General features: G+C 39.3%; 1 protein-coding gene across 50 annotated transcripts in view; it reads right to left on the reverse strand.

Moving 5' to 3' along the window:
• EPB41L2 (erythrocyte membrane protein band 4.1 like 2) overlaps positions 1 to 15,244 on the reverse strand; it is a 227,714-nt gene that overhangs the window by 77,308 nt on the left and 135,162 nt on the right. For all 50 annotated transcript variants that reach the window (XR_012433433.1, XR_012433435.1, XR_012433434.1 and 47 more), the window contains exon 4: positions 11,583 to 11,687. Coding sequence is in view for 38 of the 50 variants with exons in the window: in XM_045391539.2 (XP_045247474.1) it covers positions 11,583 to 11,687 (105 nt within the window). In the remaining 12 variants the exon portion in view is untranslated. The remainder of the gene's footprint in view (positions 1 to 11,582; positions 11,688 to 15,244) is intronic.

Raw genomic sequence — 15,244 nt, forward strand, 5'->3', positions numbered from 1 at the left:
TACATCAAAAGAACAGTTTAGCCCTACATCAGTGCTTCTTAAACTTTAAAGGTGTATTTGAATCACCTGAACATCCAGCCAAAATAAAATCTATTTCAGCAGGTCTAGGGTGACAGCTGGAGTTCTTCATTTCTAAAAAGATTCTGCGTGGTGTCAACACTGCTGGTCCTTGGACCACTCTTTGAGTAGGATAGCCCTAGAGTTCTTTTTATGTAGAAATCACTTTCTTTTCCTGAAAGCTCAATATAGAGAGACATTTTTCAAGTTCTGCTGGCTTGTCAGCCTTCACTGAGTAAACCTTCTAATTACTGACAGCTTCCTGCAGAAAGCCCTAGCAGGGCACAGTTTCCACATTACCATATCTAAGTGTTACTTTGAACTCCTCCCATCACAATAAGTAGCTATACCAAAGAATATCGGGTCTTTTTATTCTACTTGCTAACCACTTTCACCTGACAAGAGATACGCAACCACAGTCATCAACTGGCAGCATGCTATTAGTAGTCTGGGTCTGCGGTTGTCCACAGCAGGGTCCCAACCATGCTTGACCTGGATAACAACCCAAAACACAGTCACAAAATCCATCTTCTAGTTAAGACAAAGAGTCTTTTCTTGACCAAACTTTAGTCAGGCTCCTCTGAATCCTCTTCCCAATTAGGCTTCAACTTTCAGACTTCTCTGTCCATCTACACACCATCCAACTTTAGCAAGAATCCTGTTAATAAGTTGGTTTAGTGGGAATGCCCCACTCTTCATTACTAACTACCCTTGATATCTGATGGGGTTCCTCATCCTCCACCATCCCCCAAGTGATATCAGATCACCCTCACCTGCCTTCAGCAAGACTCCTGTTAGCTTGGTTTAGCCAGAATTCCCCTAAGTGTCCCCTGATGTTTCCTCTTAGTAGTTTCCCATCTACTGACCCCCACCCTGCTCCTTGACTATAAATTTCCACTTTTCCTTGTTGTATTTGGAGTTGAGCCCAATCTCTCTTGCCTACTGCAAAACCCCACTGCAAAGGTCCTTATACCTATTGCAACAGTCCTGAATAAAGTCTGTCTTATCATTTTAACAAGTGTTAGAAAAACTTTTTCTTTAACAGTTCCTTTCCCCCAAAAAAACATCTATCTCACTCATTTAATTCCCCTTTAAGTTAGACCCTAAGATCCCAGAGTTAGAAGTTTCTTCAAATGCCTCGCCATGCCTTCCTCACTGGCTTTAGATGATCTCTAATTTGGCCAGGTAAGAGAAATTAACGAATTCTACCCAATTCACAGTGTATTACTAAATGTTAAAAATTCAAAGTAGTTCTGTCTAGAATCTGCATTTTCTCACAGGAATTTATAGTGCTGAAACAGATCCCCTTTGATATACCTTTGCCTAAACTGGGTTTAAAAGAACTCTACCGTAATGCTGGTGTTATGAGAAAAGTTACAGGCACTGTATCACAGTGAAACATTCACTACACATCTAGGAGAATGTGTGATTATAAAGTTTAACTGGATTGAATGTAGAAATTTATTAAAGAATAGTTTATATATGCAAACACTTTAACATTTGAGTTTTTAGTTCTAGTTTCTGGAAAGAAATGGTCTATTAGATGACTGCTTCAACTAATTTTCATAAAGTTAGCCGTGGATATCAACTACATTTCTAACAAGCTCCTTTCTCAATACAGCGTGCAGCAAAATGACATTATAATGTCATTTTGGGCCAAATGCCAAACTATTAACATCAAAATTTAAGACAGTATTTTTCCCTTTAAAGAGAGTCCAAAACCCTTAACGATGGTTTCATTTAGACATAAATACAAGAACTATATGGACTTGGAATTCCATATTGAACAAACATGCTGCTTGATTCCACATATTTTTAACAACATTTTCCATAGTAAAATTTATATAAGCATTCTCAATAGACATTAAAAAAGCTTTAACACTAACAATGACAGATTTTCATACTCAGAATGAACTAAAAAGGCTTTCACCTCAGTGTCTCAACCATGAGATATAGTACTATATTAAAACCAAACAAATGTGTAGATTTTCTCTCCATGAAAATTTTTTTATACAAATAATTGTGGTTTTCACCCACCTTTACTTTCTAATGGGTTGAAACAAATATCAAAATTTCCCGTAAGTACAGATAATATTCAGCATGAAAAAGAAAGATCCTTACATCATTATATTCTGCTGTTAGAACTGCATGGGCTTTAAACAAAGTAGGACTGATTGAGCTGAGTTAGTATAATAGTAATAAATTTCTATGGGAAAAAAATAGGATACCATACAAATCTATACTGGAAGAATAAGAGTTGTTTTGCCTAGATGTCTTGAGGACTGGATTTTGTCTACATAAGCAGAAATTTTTAAAAATTACACAATATAAAAGTAATAGCAAATTAGATTATATATAAATAATTAAATATATTGCTAATTATATTTAAGTATTCACTCCTGAAAAGTGAATGTCTCAGAAAGACACCTCATTCTTTTTTTAATTAATAATATATTTATTATTATTATATTATTATTATCCTTTAAGTTCTAGGGTACATGTGCATAACGTGCACGTTTGTTACATATGTATATTTGTGCCATGTTGGTGTGCTGCACCCATCAACTCGTCATTTACATCAGGTATAACTCCCAGTGCAATCCCTCCCCCCTCCCCCCTCCCCATGGTAGGCCCCAGTGTGTGATGTTCCCCTTCCCGAGTCCAAGTGATCTCATTGTTCAGTTCCCAACAATGAGTGAGAACATGCGGTGTTTCGTTTTCTGTTCTTGCGATAGTTTGCTGAGAATGATGGTTTCCAGCTGCATCCATGTCCCTACAAAGGACACAAACTCATCCTTTTTTATGGCTGCATAGTATTTCATGGTATATATGTGCCACATTTTCTTAATCCAGTCTGTCACTGATGGACATTTGGGTTGGTTCCAAGTCTTTGCTATTGTGAATAGTGCCACAATAAACATACGTGTGCATGGGACACCTCATTCTTAAGTTCCCAAAGTTTTTGAGTTAAAGCCTATATACAAAGCATATATCTAATTTTATATGTTCATCTTACCTTTCATAAGAGAAACTACCATGTACAATAAGGAATTAGGAATTCCTTATTTACCATTAGTGTCTTTCTGTTAATAAGAATGCTACAGTAGACCCAACCAAATTTACCTTTATCTTTTCTCTTCCTTAATGACCTTAATCTCTCCTTGACTTTAGCCATTCCCTTTCAAGGTCACACCCTGGGTCTTGTCATCATCACATAGCTCTTCACTTCATTAGACTCCATCAGCCCATTCTCAGATGCAGTCATTTCCTCTCCTTCTAATTTTCTACCCATGTATCCCCACTGTACCTACTCTTCAACATCTTTGAACATTCATCCTTTGCCCCAGCCATGTTCTCCCAGTGTATCAGCCTATTACAGCTTCAGTAATTTTCTTTCCTGTGACCCTGTGAATAATCAGCTTAATTACATCTCATCAGCAACTCCAGATTTCACAATCCGTCATCCTCTTACTATTGCCTCCATGAACACAGTCAACTGAGAACTCTGCTAATACTCCCATTTCTCAACTATGATACTCAGGTTGCTAATGGCAATTAGAGAAAAACACACACAAATATATTCTGCTGCCATCCCAACTGTATGACCCCCCAATCTCAGAAGAACTGTTAACAGCAATGCACTTACTAATTCTTGGTTGGCTCCTTCTCTTGTCCCACTGCTACCCTAGTCACTCTTAAGCAAATGCTTTTACTTTCTATTTCACAGAGATTTGAGGCTGCACTTTGCTCAACTAAGATTTTTTTTTTTTTAACAACTGCACCACCTCTTATTCTGTTTCTTGCAGACTCAGGATGACATAACATCTTTATTCAAGACTAATCCTTTTCATGACTGTCGTCATCATAGTCACTCTCTTCTCTCTTCAACCATACACTTTTCTTGGGTTTTCTCATAGCTAAAGCCAAAGTTATTTCCATCAAAGTAAATCTGCCAACCCCAAAACTCTCAGTAAACTCTCTCCGCGGTGCAATATGATAGCCACTGGTCACACGAGGCTATTTAAATTTAAATTAGTTACAGTAAATAAAATTTAAGTCTATTTCTTCAGACACATTAGCCCTCTTTCAAGTGCTCAATAGCCATATGCAGCTAATGGCTGCCATGCTGGACAGTATAGGTATCAAACATTTCATCATCATGAAAACTTGTGGAGTTTCAAGTTGTCCAACGGGCTGGAGGATGTGGCAGTTCCTCATCCTCCCCCAGTGTATCAGCCTATTGGATCTTGTATCTCATGCTGAGGAATCTAGATTTTAAGTAGGAAGTAACACGGTCAGATGTGAGTATCAGAAAGAACCTGTTTATGGTGTGGAGCAAGATTCTTGTTGGATGTGTCTTGTTAAAACACATCCATTTTTTTAACAATGTTTTCCATAGTAAAATTTATATAAGCACTCTCAATAGAAATTAAAAAAGCTTTAACACTAACAATGATAGATTTTCATACTCAGAATGAACTAAAAAGGCTTTCACCTCAGTGTCTCAACTATGAGATACAGTTCGATATTAAAACCAAACAAATGTGTAGATTTTCTCTCCATGAAAATTTTTGTGATCCATTCTTGTTAAAAAAAAAAAAAAAAAAAATCCTGAAACTGCTGCTCCTCCTCCAAGGTCCCTGTGTAAAAGTCTCCATCAAGCTCCCCAGCTCCCCAATCCTGAAACCTAGGACTTTTCCCCAACTCTCCCCTCGCTGCCATAGCTAAGAGGTGGCAGTCACAAAGTCCTGCATGACAAGACCCAGTGTGTGGCCTTGAAAGGGAATGGCTAAGGTCAAGGAGAGATTAAGGTCATTAAGGAAGAAAAAAGATAAAGATACATTTGGTTGGGTCTACCATAGCATTCTTACTAACAGAAAGACACTAATGATAAATAAGGAATTCCTAATTCCTTATTATACATGGTAGTGTCTCTTATGAAAGGTAAGATGCGGCCGGGCGCGGTGGCTCAAGCCTGTAATCCCAGCACTTTGGGAGGCCGAGACGGGCGGATCACGAGGTCAGGAGATCAAGACCATCCTGGCTAACACAGTGAAACCCCGTCTCTACTAAAAATACAAAAACTTAGCCGGGCGAGGTGGCAGGCGCCTGTAGTCCCAGCTACTCGGGAGGCTGAGGCAGGAGAATGGCGTGAACCCGGGAGGCAGAGCTTGCAGTGAGCTGAGATCCGGCCACTGCACTCCAGCCTGGGTGACAGAGCGAGACTCCGTCTCAAAAAAAAAAAAATAAAAATAAAAATAATAATAATAATAATAAAAAAATAAAAAAAGAAAAAAAGAAAGGTAAGATGAACATATAAAATTAGACACATGTTTTGTATATAGGCTTTAACTAAAAAGACTTGGACACTGCAGGTCTATATCCTCTAGTATCATTCTCCCAACTGTTCTTTTCTCCACGGCCAAACGCTTCTTTAAACAACAGTTTACACTCACTCTCAAATTTCTTTTTTTTTTTCTTTTTAGGCAGGGTCTTGCTCTGTCACCTAGGCCAAAGTGTAGTGGTGCAATCACAGCTCATTGCTGCCCTGACCTACTGGGCTCAAGTGATCTTCCCACCTCAGCACCCCTCTCTCCTCCACCGAATAGCTGGGACTAAAGGTATGTGCCACGCTGCCTGGCTAGTTTTTTAATTTTTTGTAGAGACAAAGTCTCATTATGTTGCCCAGGCTGGTCTCAAATTCCTGGGCTCAAGTGATCCTCCCGCCTGGGCTTCCTAAAGTGCTGGGATTACAGGTATGATCCACCACACCTGGCCTCTCAAATTCTTTACTGCTAACTTTCTTCATGCTTCACCTACTCCCTGATCCCCAATCATCTAGCTAACAGCTTACGAATATGTCCAACTTGGCAAAATAAAAATTAAATTCCATCTCCGCTCCCTAGCATACCTCAAACTGCGGCTCCTCCTCCAAGGTCCCTGTATAAAAGTCTCCATCAAGCTCCCCAGCTCCCCAACCCTGAAACCTAGGACTTTTCCCCAACTCTCCCCTCGCTGCCATAGCTAAGAGGTGGCAGTCACAAAGTCCTGCGGACATTACCTACACTGAATCTCTGTCCTTTCCTCTTCACTCCTAGTACCACTGCTTTGGTTTTCATCACCTCGAGACTACTGCAACTGTCTCCTGACCTTCCTGCCTCTGGTCTCAGTCCCCTATCATCTCGCTCCACACTATGAACAGGTTCTTTCTGATACTCAAATCTGACTCTGTTGCTTCCTACTTAAAATCTAGATTCCTCAGCATGAGATACAAGATCCAAAGAATGATCTTCACTTATTTTTCCAGCTGCTTTCCCATAAACTCCATTAGCACTCCCCACAAAGTCACCCCAAATTAACCCATGGTCTAAGTTAAAACAGTGTGCTCATGAGAAAACACAGCTGCAACACGAGTCCCTACCTCCCCCTGCCAGCATGCCTACCCCTCACTGGTCTTTCCTATTCAGAGAGGCTGGAACTGCCACATCCTCCAGCCCTTTGGACAACTTGAAACTCCACACCCACATCATGATCATTCATGCTGGAACGATTACTTTTCTTCTGTGCAAAACGTCCCTTCCCTGCCCACATCCAGAATACTGGCCGTAATTCTCAATAGCTATAATAGAATGTCAACACTAAACTGCTCATATGATTTCCAAAATTTACAGATTTGCTTTAATACAACAATATAAAATATTCATATCACAGGCCCTTGTCAGGTAGTAAAACTTGAAAGTGTCTCTCCTATCTAGTCCCTAATAAATATCCAGCTGGTATTTAGGACAGGGTATATTAAGCTCTATCACCGAATTGAATTAGATTACTGGAAAGCTATATACTTGAAAATATTAGCCTGACCAAAGGTTAATCTGTTTTCTGGCCCCAATTATCTTAGGAATAGGACATATCCCTGCTGGTAGCACAGCCCATAACATCCTTCAACATCCTATATGTAAATTAAATAGTAATGGCACTATTTTTTAACTGGGAAGGGAGGAATCAAGACACACCCAATGAACGTGCATTTCTATGTGTGTGTGCATGTGCGTGAATTCACGCATGTGTGTTTACGGACAATGGAGGAAGAAGAGAGATGAATAAGATTCCTAATTGAAAATCTGTCTTCCAGGTGATTCTACCACAAAGGAAGAAGTCTCTTTTGAGCAGCACTGGCATGGACCATCACAGAATCACCATCAGTAAGTCAGCTCATGCCCTTAAATTTGTTGACAATATAATAGAAACATCAACTGTGAAACTCATCCCAGGAACTCAGCTCACAATGTCCTTCAACACCCTATGTGTAAAGTCTTGCAAGGTAGCTTTCAGGATTTCAGAACATGAAAAATTCCTCTGAGGCAGGATGGTATTCTTCTACTTTCCAGTTATGATAGCTATGAAAAATTGTGCCCATTTTTACCTTGACTGACAGAAGGTTTACAACTGTTGACATTTTCCCTAAAATCTAAAATGTATCTTTTTCTTCTGAGTTTTTTGCCTGAATTTGAATCTTATCGCCAACACTTATTGGCTAGGTGACCTTGGCTGACTTTTTAAACTTCCTCTGTGCCTCAAATTTCTGCATCTATAAAGTGTAGTTAATAACACCTACCTCTTAGGGTCATTCTGAGAACTATATGAGATAACACAGGTAAGGTGCCTGCTGCCTAGTGAGAATACCAGAATGATTAGCTGTTAACAGCCATTTCTGTTTTATTTGGAATATTTGTATGGTAAAAGCCACCTCTGATTTTTTTAAAAACAGGTAAGTTACAAAGAAGTACTTCTGGTTACAAGCCTCCACACAAATAAGATATTCACATCAGAAAATGAAACTACCCCACGCACCCTGCACTGCTAAGACAGATTATACCTAGAGTGGAGTATTTGTTCCACGCAATCTGCCATTCTTTAAGACACATCCAAAACTAAATCCATTTATTTACTTGTTCTCTCCATAAGTAATTGAACCTAAAACTCAATATGTCAGAAACTACACTCATGATATCCCCTACCAACCCCCAATCGAGTCCTCCTTCCCTTCTTACTGAACAGCTCCAACCATCCTGAAACCCAGGCCTTAATTCTTGATATCTGTCATTCTTCATGTCCAATTATTCATCAGATTGAGTCTGCCTCCTTCCTCACTCTCTCTTCAATCGTTCGCTTTTCGATTTCCACTGCCACAACCTTACTCAAGGCTACTTTTGTGCTTTGGGTGCACAGCCCTACTCAAGTCCCCTCTCATCCCATTCCAACCATCAACCAAAGTGACCTTTCTAAAGACAAAACTGGTCGTCTCACATCCTTGCTTCAGCCTATCAACAGTTTGCCATTTTTCTTAGCAAAAAGGAAATGTCCCAAACCTTAACATATAGGCTTAATGGGCCCTGCATGATCTGAGCCTCATTAATACCCAGCCTTTCCCCTAGCCTAATCTCATTCTCCCCTTACTAACCCACACCAGGCTTCTTTCCAGTTTTTAACCAGACAGCTGCTCCAGTCTCAGGGCCTCGTGTATGTGCTTCCCATATCCCATTGCCCAGCCAAAGTCCACTCACACATGAGGTTTCTGCTTAAGCAGAGTCTTCCTGTTAGCACCATGACTTTCTCCTGCAGAGTAGTAATCAACATTCACTAACTGCAGAATTAGCTTTTCCACTCTGCCTCTTCAACTAAAACATAAGCAGGGACACCTCTGAGGGCAGGGTCTAGGTTCTCACTGTTTACAGTTAGAGCCTCAGCAGTGAGCACGCTGGTTTATACACAGGTAGTGGGATTATTTTTAATTGTAGTAAAAAACACATAACATAAAACTTGCAATTTTAACCATTTATTAATGTACAGTTGAGTAGTGTAAACCATACTCTCATTGTTCAACAGATCTCTAGAACTTTTACATCTTGCAAAACTGAAACTCTACCCATTAAACAATTCCCCAACTCCCCCTCCCCCAGCCCCTAGCAACCACCATTCTACTCTCTGTTTCCATGAGTCTGACTACTTTAGATACCTCATATAAGTGGAATGCTATAGTGCTTGTCTTTTAGTGACTTCCTTAATTCACTTAACATGGTGTCCTCTAGGTTAATCCATGATATAACATGTGACAGGATTTCCTTCTTTCTCAGGGCTGAGTATGTATTGATATGTACATACATATTCCATTGTATGTATACACCACATTTTCTTTATTCACCCATTAATGTTGCTTCCATCTCTTGGCTATTATGAATAATGCTGCAATAAACATGGGTAAACAAACATCTCTTCAAGATCTTGCTTTCAATTATTTTGTATATATACTCAGAAGTGGGATTGTTAGATCATGTAGTAGTTCTTTTTTTTTTTTTTTGAGATGGAGTTTCGCTCTTGTTGCCCAGACTGGAGTGCACTGCCACGATTTCAGCTCACTGCAACCTCTACCTCCCGGGTTCAAGTGATTCTCCTGCCTCAGCAACCCAAGTAGCTGGGACTACAGGCGTGTGCCACCATGCCCAACTAATTTTTGTATTTTTAATAGTAGAGACGGGGTTTCACCTTGTTGGCCAGGCTGATCTCGAACTCCCGACCTCGTGATCTGTCCGCCTCAGTCTCCCAAAGTGCGGGGATTACAGGTGTGAGCCATCGTGCCCAGCCAGTAGTTCTATTTTTAATTTTCTGTGGAACTTCCACACTGTTTTCCAGAGTGGTTGTACCAGTTTACCTTCCTAACCATAGCACACAGCATCTCCAGTCTCTCCACATCCTTGCCAACACTTGCTATTTTCTATTTTCATGAGAGCGGACATCCTTATAGGTGTGATATGACACACAGGTAATAGATAGCAGCTAACGTCTACATATACAGAGACTATACAGATAAGTAAGGCATGGCATCTACCCTCGAGGAATTCATAGAATGGGGAGAAAGAGTAACAAACAAGGTGTGTACTAAATGTATACATGACAGACAGAGGGAATTGCCAACTCCCACATCCAGCAGGCAGTTAAGTAGATGAGTCTGAGATTCAGTGAAAGCTACGAAGTAGACACATAAATTGAGAGTTGTCAAAATAAAAAAAATAGTATATCCTACTATCTAAATACTACTCTTTCTTATGCAAAACTAGTATTTCAAAAATATCAGGTTTCTTTTCTTTTCCTTTTCTTCTTTTGAGACGGAGTCTCGCTGTGTCGCCCAGGCTGGAGTGCAGTGGCGTGATCTCGGCTCACTGCAACCTCTGCCTCCTGGGTTCAAGCGATTCTCCTGCCTCAGCCTCCCGAGTACCTGAGATTACAAGCGGCCACCACCATGCCCAGCTAATTTTTGTATTTTTAGTAGAGACGGGGTTTCACCATGTTAGCCAGGCTGGTCTTGAACTCCTGGCCTCAAGTGATCCGCCGGCCTCGGCCTCCCAAAGTGCTGGGATTATAGGCATAAGCCACCACTCTCAGCCCAGATTTCTTAATGTAGTATATCCTATGCCTACTAATAGAACATGTGATTCCACATATTGTACAACATACTCAATTGTCCCTCTACTTTACAAAGATTATATTACATGCTCCTATGAATCTACCAGTATGTAATCTCAAAAAAAGTAGGTAATCCTAGCCAAATTCCCACCACTTTCTCTTTTGCAGCTTTTAGGAAACATTATCAAGACCACCTTATAATTTATAGTCTAAAAAACCTAATTTATTTAGTCAAATGTGCTATTATGTCTGAGAACAGTACTCTAAACAGAGTTCTATTAAGAATACTCATGTACTATTCAGCAGGCACGCATGCAATTTAATTGTCTTTAGTCTAAACATGGAATTAAACCACAAATTAGATATCAAGTATTTAAAGCTAAGCAAGTTGAGAAAACTTAAAGTATATATAATTATCACTCTTACTATCCTATATTTCATTAGTAGGACATGTAAATACTAACAATGATAGCAACGTAGGCAAATAAAATTCACACTTCTGTTCTTCTATTGATTGCTCTGTTCTCCTGACTGTGATCTGAATGTTAGATCACGGGGAGTAATCCCTTTCACTGTGACCAAGTGTTCTTGGTATCCTCAGACAGAATCGTTCCAATGCGCTGCCTTCCCTGTCTTTTGGGTATGCTTTAATATCTAGCATACAGGTGACTGCACAATATGAGCTGCTGTGGCCAGCTTCTTTACTTAGTACCAAAAGGCGAGATTGAGTGATTGAGAACCAAAAGTGATTAATACCATTTAGTCTGTGTTCTCTTTATGCCAGAACATCAATTTTCCACTGATGACATTCTATTCTGTCTGCGCATGATGGCAGTGCAAAGCACATACACACGTGCACGCACATGCACAAATACACACACACCAAAAAGCTACAGGTGGTTTCTCTCTACACAAGATAAGTTTTTCAGTTTTTACCAAATTTCACAGTGAAGTCATAATAAACACCTAAGTTATTTTAAAGCTAAATTTTAAACTGAGATAAACTGGTTAATAAAAAATACATTATGTTCTAAAAAGAGACAAATAAATTTGAAATCACTTACTTTCTGCTCAGGGCTTTCCTGGAACAAAAGTCCAAAGTAGTCCTTCTCCAAGAGATTGAGGTGTTCACACACTTTGTCAAATAACACTTGTCCCTTAGCACGTTTCTGGAGAAAAAATAACAACTTTACCTTTCAAGTACTAAAGATTCCAAGACTGCTATAAATATAAGACATCATATCAGATACATGATTTATTATAAATTAACATGAAATATTTGTTTTCTCATTTTTTAACAATATAAAAATGATTAAATTTTTAACTTCACCCCTCCCACCCTGCACACACAGACAAAGCATAAAATGTGAAACAAAAGCATAAGCAAGCACCGTCTGCTTTACTGCTACTCGATATGGATATAAAAAGGACTAAAAAGGCAAAATGTTAGCTGTTCATTTTCTTATTTTAAAAATGTTCAAACTGCTTCCATCAATTCCTCAAGGTGGCTCATATCTATAAAGTATACTACTCCCCAGGAAAATCATTTAGCCCTATTATTCAGTAGATCCTAACATAATTTATCCTATCAGCACTTCGGTTTAATGTTTGAGTTTTTGTTCCATGATATGTGTAGAATAGAATTACTTTTTCTGTACGAGCTATGCTCCTATTTACAATTTCCTAGAGAACGATAGGGTGTTCGCTCCTTAGGATAAATTCTAAAAATACAAGATAATGGAAGTGGGACAAGAAATCAACTGCCTCTAAGGACTTAACATATTTTTACCTCGAATATATATATATACACATATATTTTAATTTAAGAAGCTGCTATGAACAGAGATGTAAGAGCCTTTGACAGGCATAGAAGAAAAGCTCATTGTCTAATCAATGGCAAAACATAAGCAGAGTGGTGACTCATTTCCAATTAAGATGCACACCCCTGGAACAACCCAACTGTGAGGTCAGGTCAGACACACGCCTCCTCCCCAGATGCACTGATAAAAGCCACCAATGGACTGCTAGTGAAAAAGAAAAAGCCATCAGACTTTTCCATCCTCTAAACAAATGCCCTCTCACTATCAAAATGTGTACTAGTTCACCCAGTGTGTGAAAATTAATGTTCCCCACATATATATCTTGAGGAGGAGAATCTGGTACTTTTGTTATTAAGCCTCTTATGGTAACATTTCTGAAAAGAATAGAATTGCATCAAATTGTAAAGGGAAGAAGGAGAATGCCACACAGATTACATTATTTCAACATAATAAGCAGTGTAAGGCCAGGCGTGGTAGCTCACGCCTGTAATCCCAGCACTTTGGGAGGCTGAGGCAGGCATATTACTTGAGCTCAGGAGTTTGAGATCAGCCTGGGCAACATGGTGAACCTTCATCTCTACAAAAAATACAAACATTAGCCAGGTGTGGTGGCTTGTGCTTGTAGTCTCAGCTACTCAGGAGGCTAGGGTGGAAGGATTGCTTAAGCCTGGGAGGCTGAGGCTGCAGTGAGCTGTGTTCACGCCACTGCAATCCAGGTTTGGTGACAGTAAGACCCTGTCTCAATGAATAAATACATAAATAATAAAAAATTTAAAAATAAAGCAATGTGCCATATACATATTATAGGTTCACAATCAGGATTTAATAGTCAATTAAATTACTGAGCATGTTTAAGATGGATATGTGCTTGTTTGTCTATATATTAAAAGTATATACAAATACAGTGTAGAGAATAAGAGGATTGGGCTCTGTATGTCAAACACCAAAGTTCTAAATACACTTTCACTACCTACAAGCTATGTGACCCATGGCAAGACACTTAATGTCTGCTTACCTTAATCTGCACATCTGTGAAATGGGGATAACAGGTAGCAGATACTACAGGAGGTGTGGTGAGTACTAAAAGAGTTTCAGTACATAACAGTTGGTTATCATGTTATTTGAAATTAGGGTAAAAAGGATATTTAAGACAACTGATGTCTACAACGATACACTTTGGTTCAAGGAGAAAACACATTGCAATTCCAACACTAGCTTTAAGTCAATTCTTATTAATAATTCACACGTTCTCATTGGTTTCCATTTCAAAAACAGGAACATGCCCTCATGCACAGAATTTCCGTACAAGAATAAGAGGAAAAAACACCCACACAGCTCACCACTACAATTTGGTGTTGGTATGCAGTACGTGAGGTATCAGCATGATGGCTGGACCAGTTCCTCTATCGGACCTAGTTCCTCTATCATTCAACATTTTGTAAGCATTTACTATTACTGAACCAGTGTGACAATAGAAAACCACTTAGTCTCTTTGTCTGTAAAATGAGGATAATAACTACCTCAGAGCTCACATGACAATAAAATTAACCCAGTGAGATGGAATACGCCTCAACCAACCATAGCAGTACTCTACTGTCAACTATTCCTTCACTAGTCCACATCTAACAAACAACAAAATGTTTTTGGATGCTAAGCCTGCTTCTCTACTATTCTTTCCTTCTGTCTCCAGGAAACAGATATTCTCAATGCTTCATGAGATCCTGACTGCACATACACGTTACTTAAGCTTCCATCTGCCTCTCCACCCTCAATGAACTCAAAATCTGGAAGAAAAAGCAAAAATGCAACAACACCATGAAGCACATGTTGAGAGAGTGATGTACAAAGTGCAATTGGAACACCAGGAATGAAATGAGTAAATGTGACTAACAGAAATCACAGCTTCACCAAGAATATGATATTTGAAGTGAATCTTCGAGGAGGAAATGATTTTTTGAGGTAGAGAAAACAGATATTCAAAATAACTTACTTTTTACTTTGGATGTATGTTTATAGAGCTTACTTTTTACTTTGGATGTTTCCAGAGACTGAGTCAATTTCTGTTCAAAAGACACTGGAGGATACAGTAAAATGAAAAAAAGGAAGCCATCTAGAATAAACAAGCCATGCGATATGACTGCTGGTTACCCTGTCTGACTCTCAGATGACTGTGAGGGCTTGCCAAGCTAATACTCAATCTATATTGACCCATATGTGTCAGTTCCTATGTTAAGATACCGGGGAATCAATGATGAGCACGACAAACATGGTCTTAGGAAATTTATATGCAACTGGCAGAGAAACAGAATGAACGGGAAGCCAAAAATAAAGCATTATGTATCTACCAATTTGGACATAATTAGGTACTTGGCCAAACTGGCTCAAAGAAAAGTGACCAGTGGCCTACGAGATAGCCTGATACCAGAGCTCTGCACAATGACAATGTTTTGCTCTGGGGATAAGGAATAGCAGATACAATCATGACTTCCCTCAGGCAGATTAAATATAAGACACACACACACACACAGGGTCATAAAGTGGTGTAAACACAGTAGGAAAGACAGCGAGAAGGGCAATTAGCAGAAGCCAAGAGTATCAGGAGGCCAACGTATATTTGCCAAAGTTATTTTCCACTGGTCCCACTTGTCCCATGAGTTATATACATCCCTCATTCCCAAAAAGAGCAGCAGAGAGGGACAAGAAAAAATCTGCCTGTTGCATATGATTACTGAGCATCAAAACACCTATTTGTATAACAGACACCCTGAGGAGTTCTGCAATGCAAAAACCCTGTTTCCCATTATTTCTTTCACTTGGGAAACCTGATGTTTCCCAAAACTATTTAGCAAAAGAGCCCACTATTTTTTAATACATTTACTAATGTATTCTACAACAGAATTACTGTT

Source organism: Macaca fascicularis, chromosome 4 (assembly GCF_037993035.2).
Source record: "Macaca fascicularis isolate 582-1 chromosome 4, T2T-MFA8v1.1".
In the NCBI taxonomy this organism is placed as follows: Eukaryota; Metazoa; Chordata; class Mammalia; order Primates; family Cercopithecidae; genus Macaca; species Macaca fascicularis.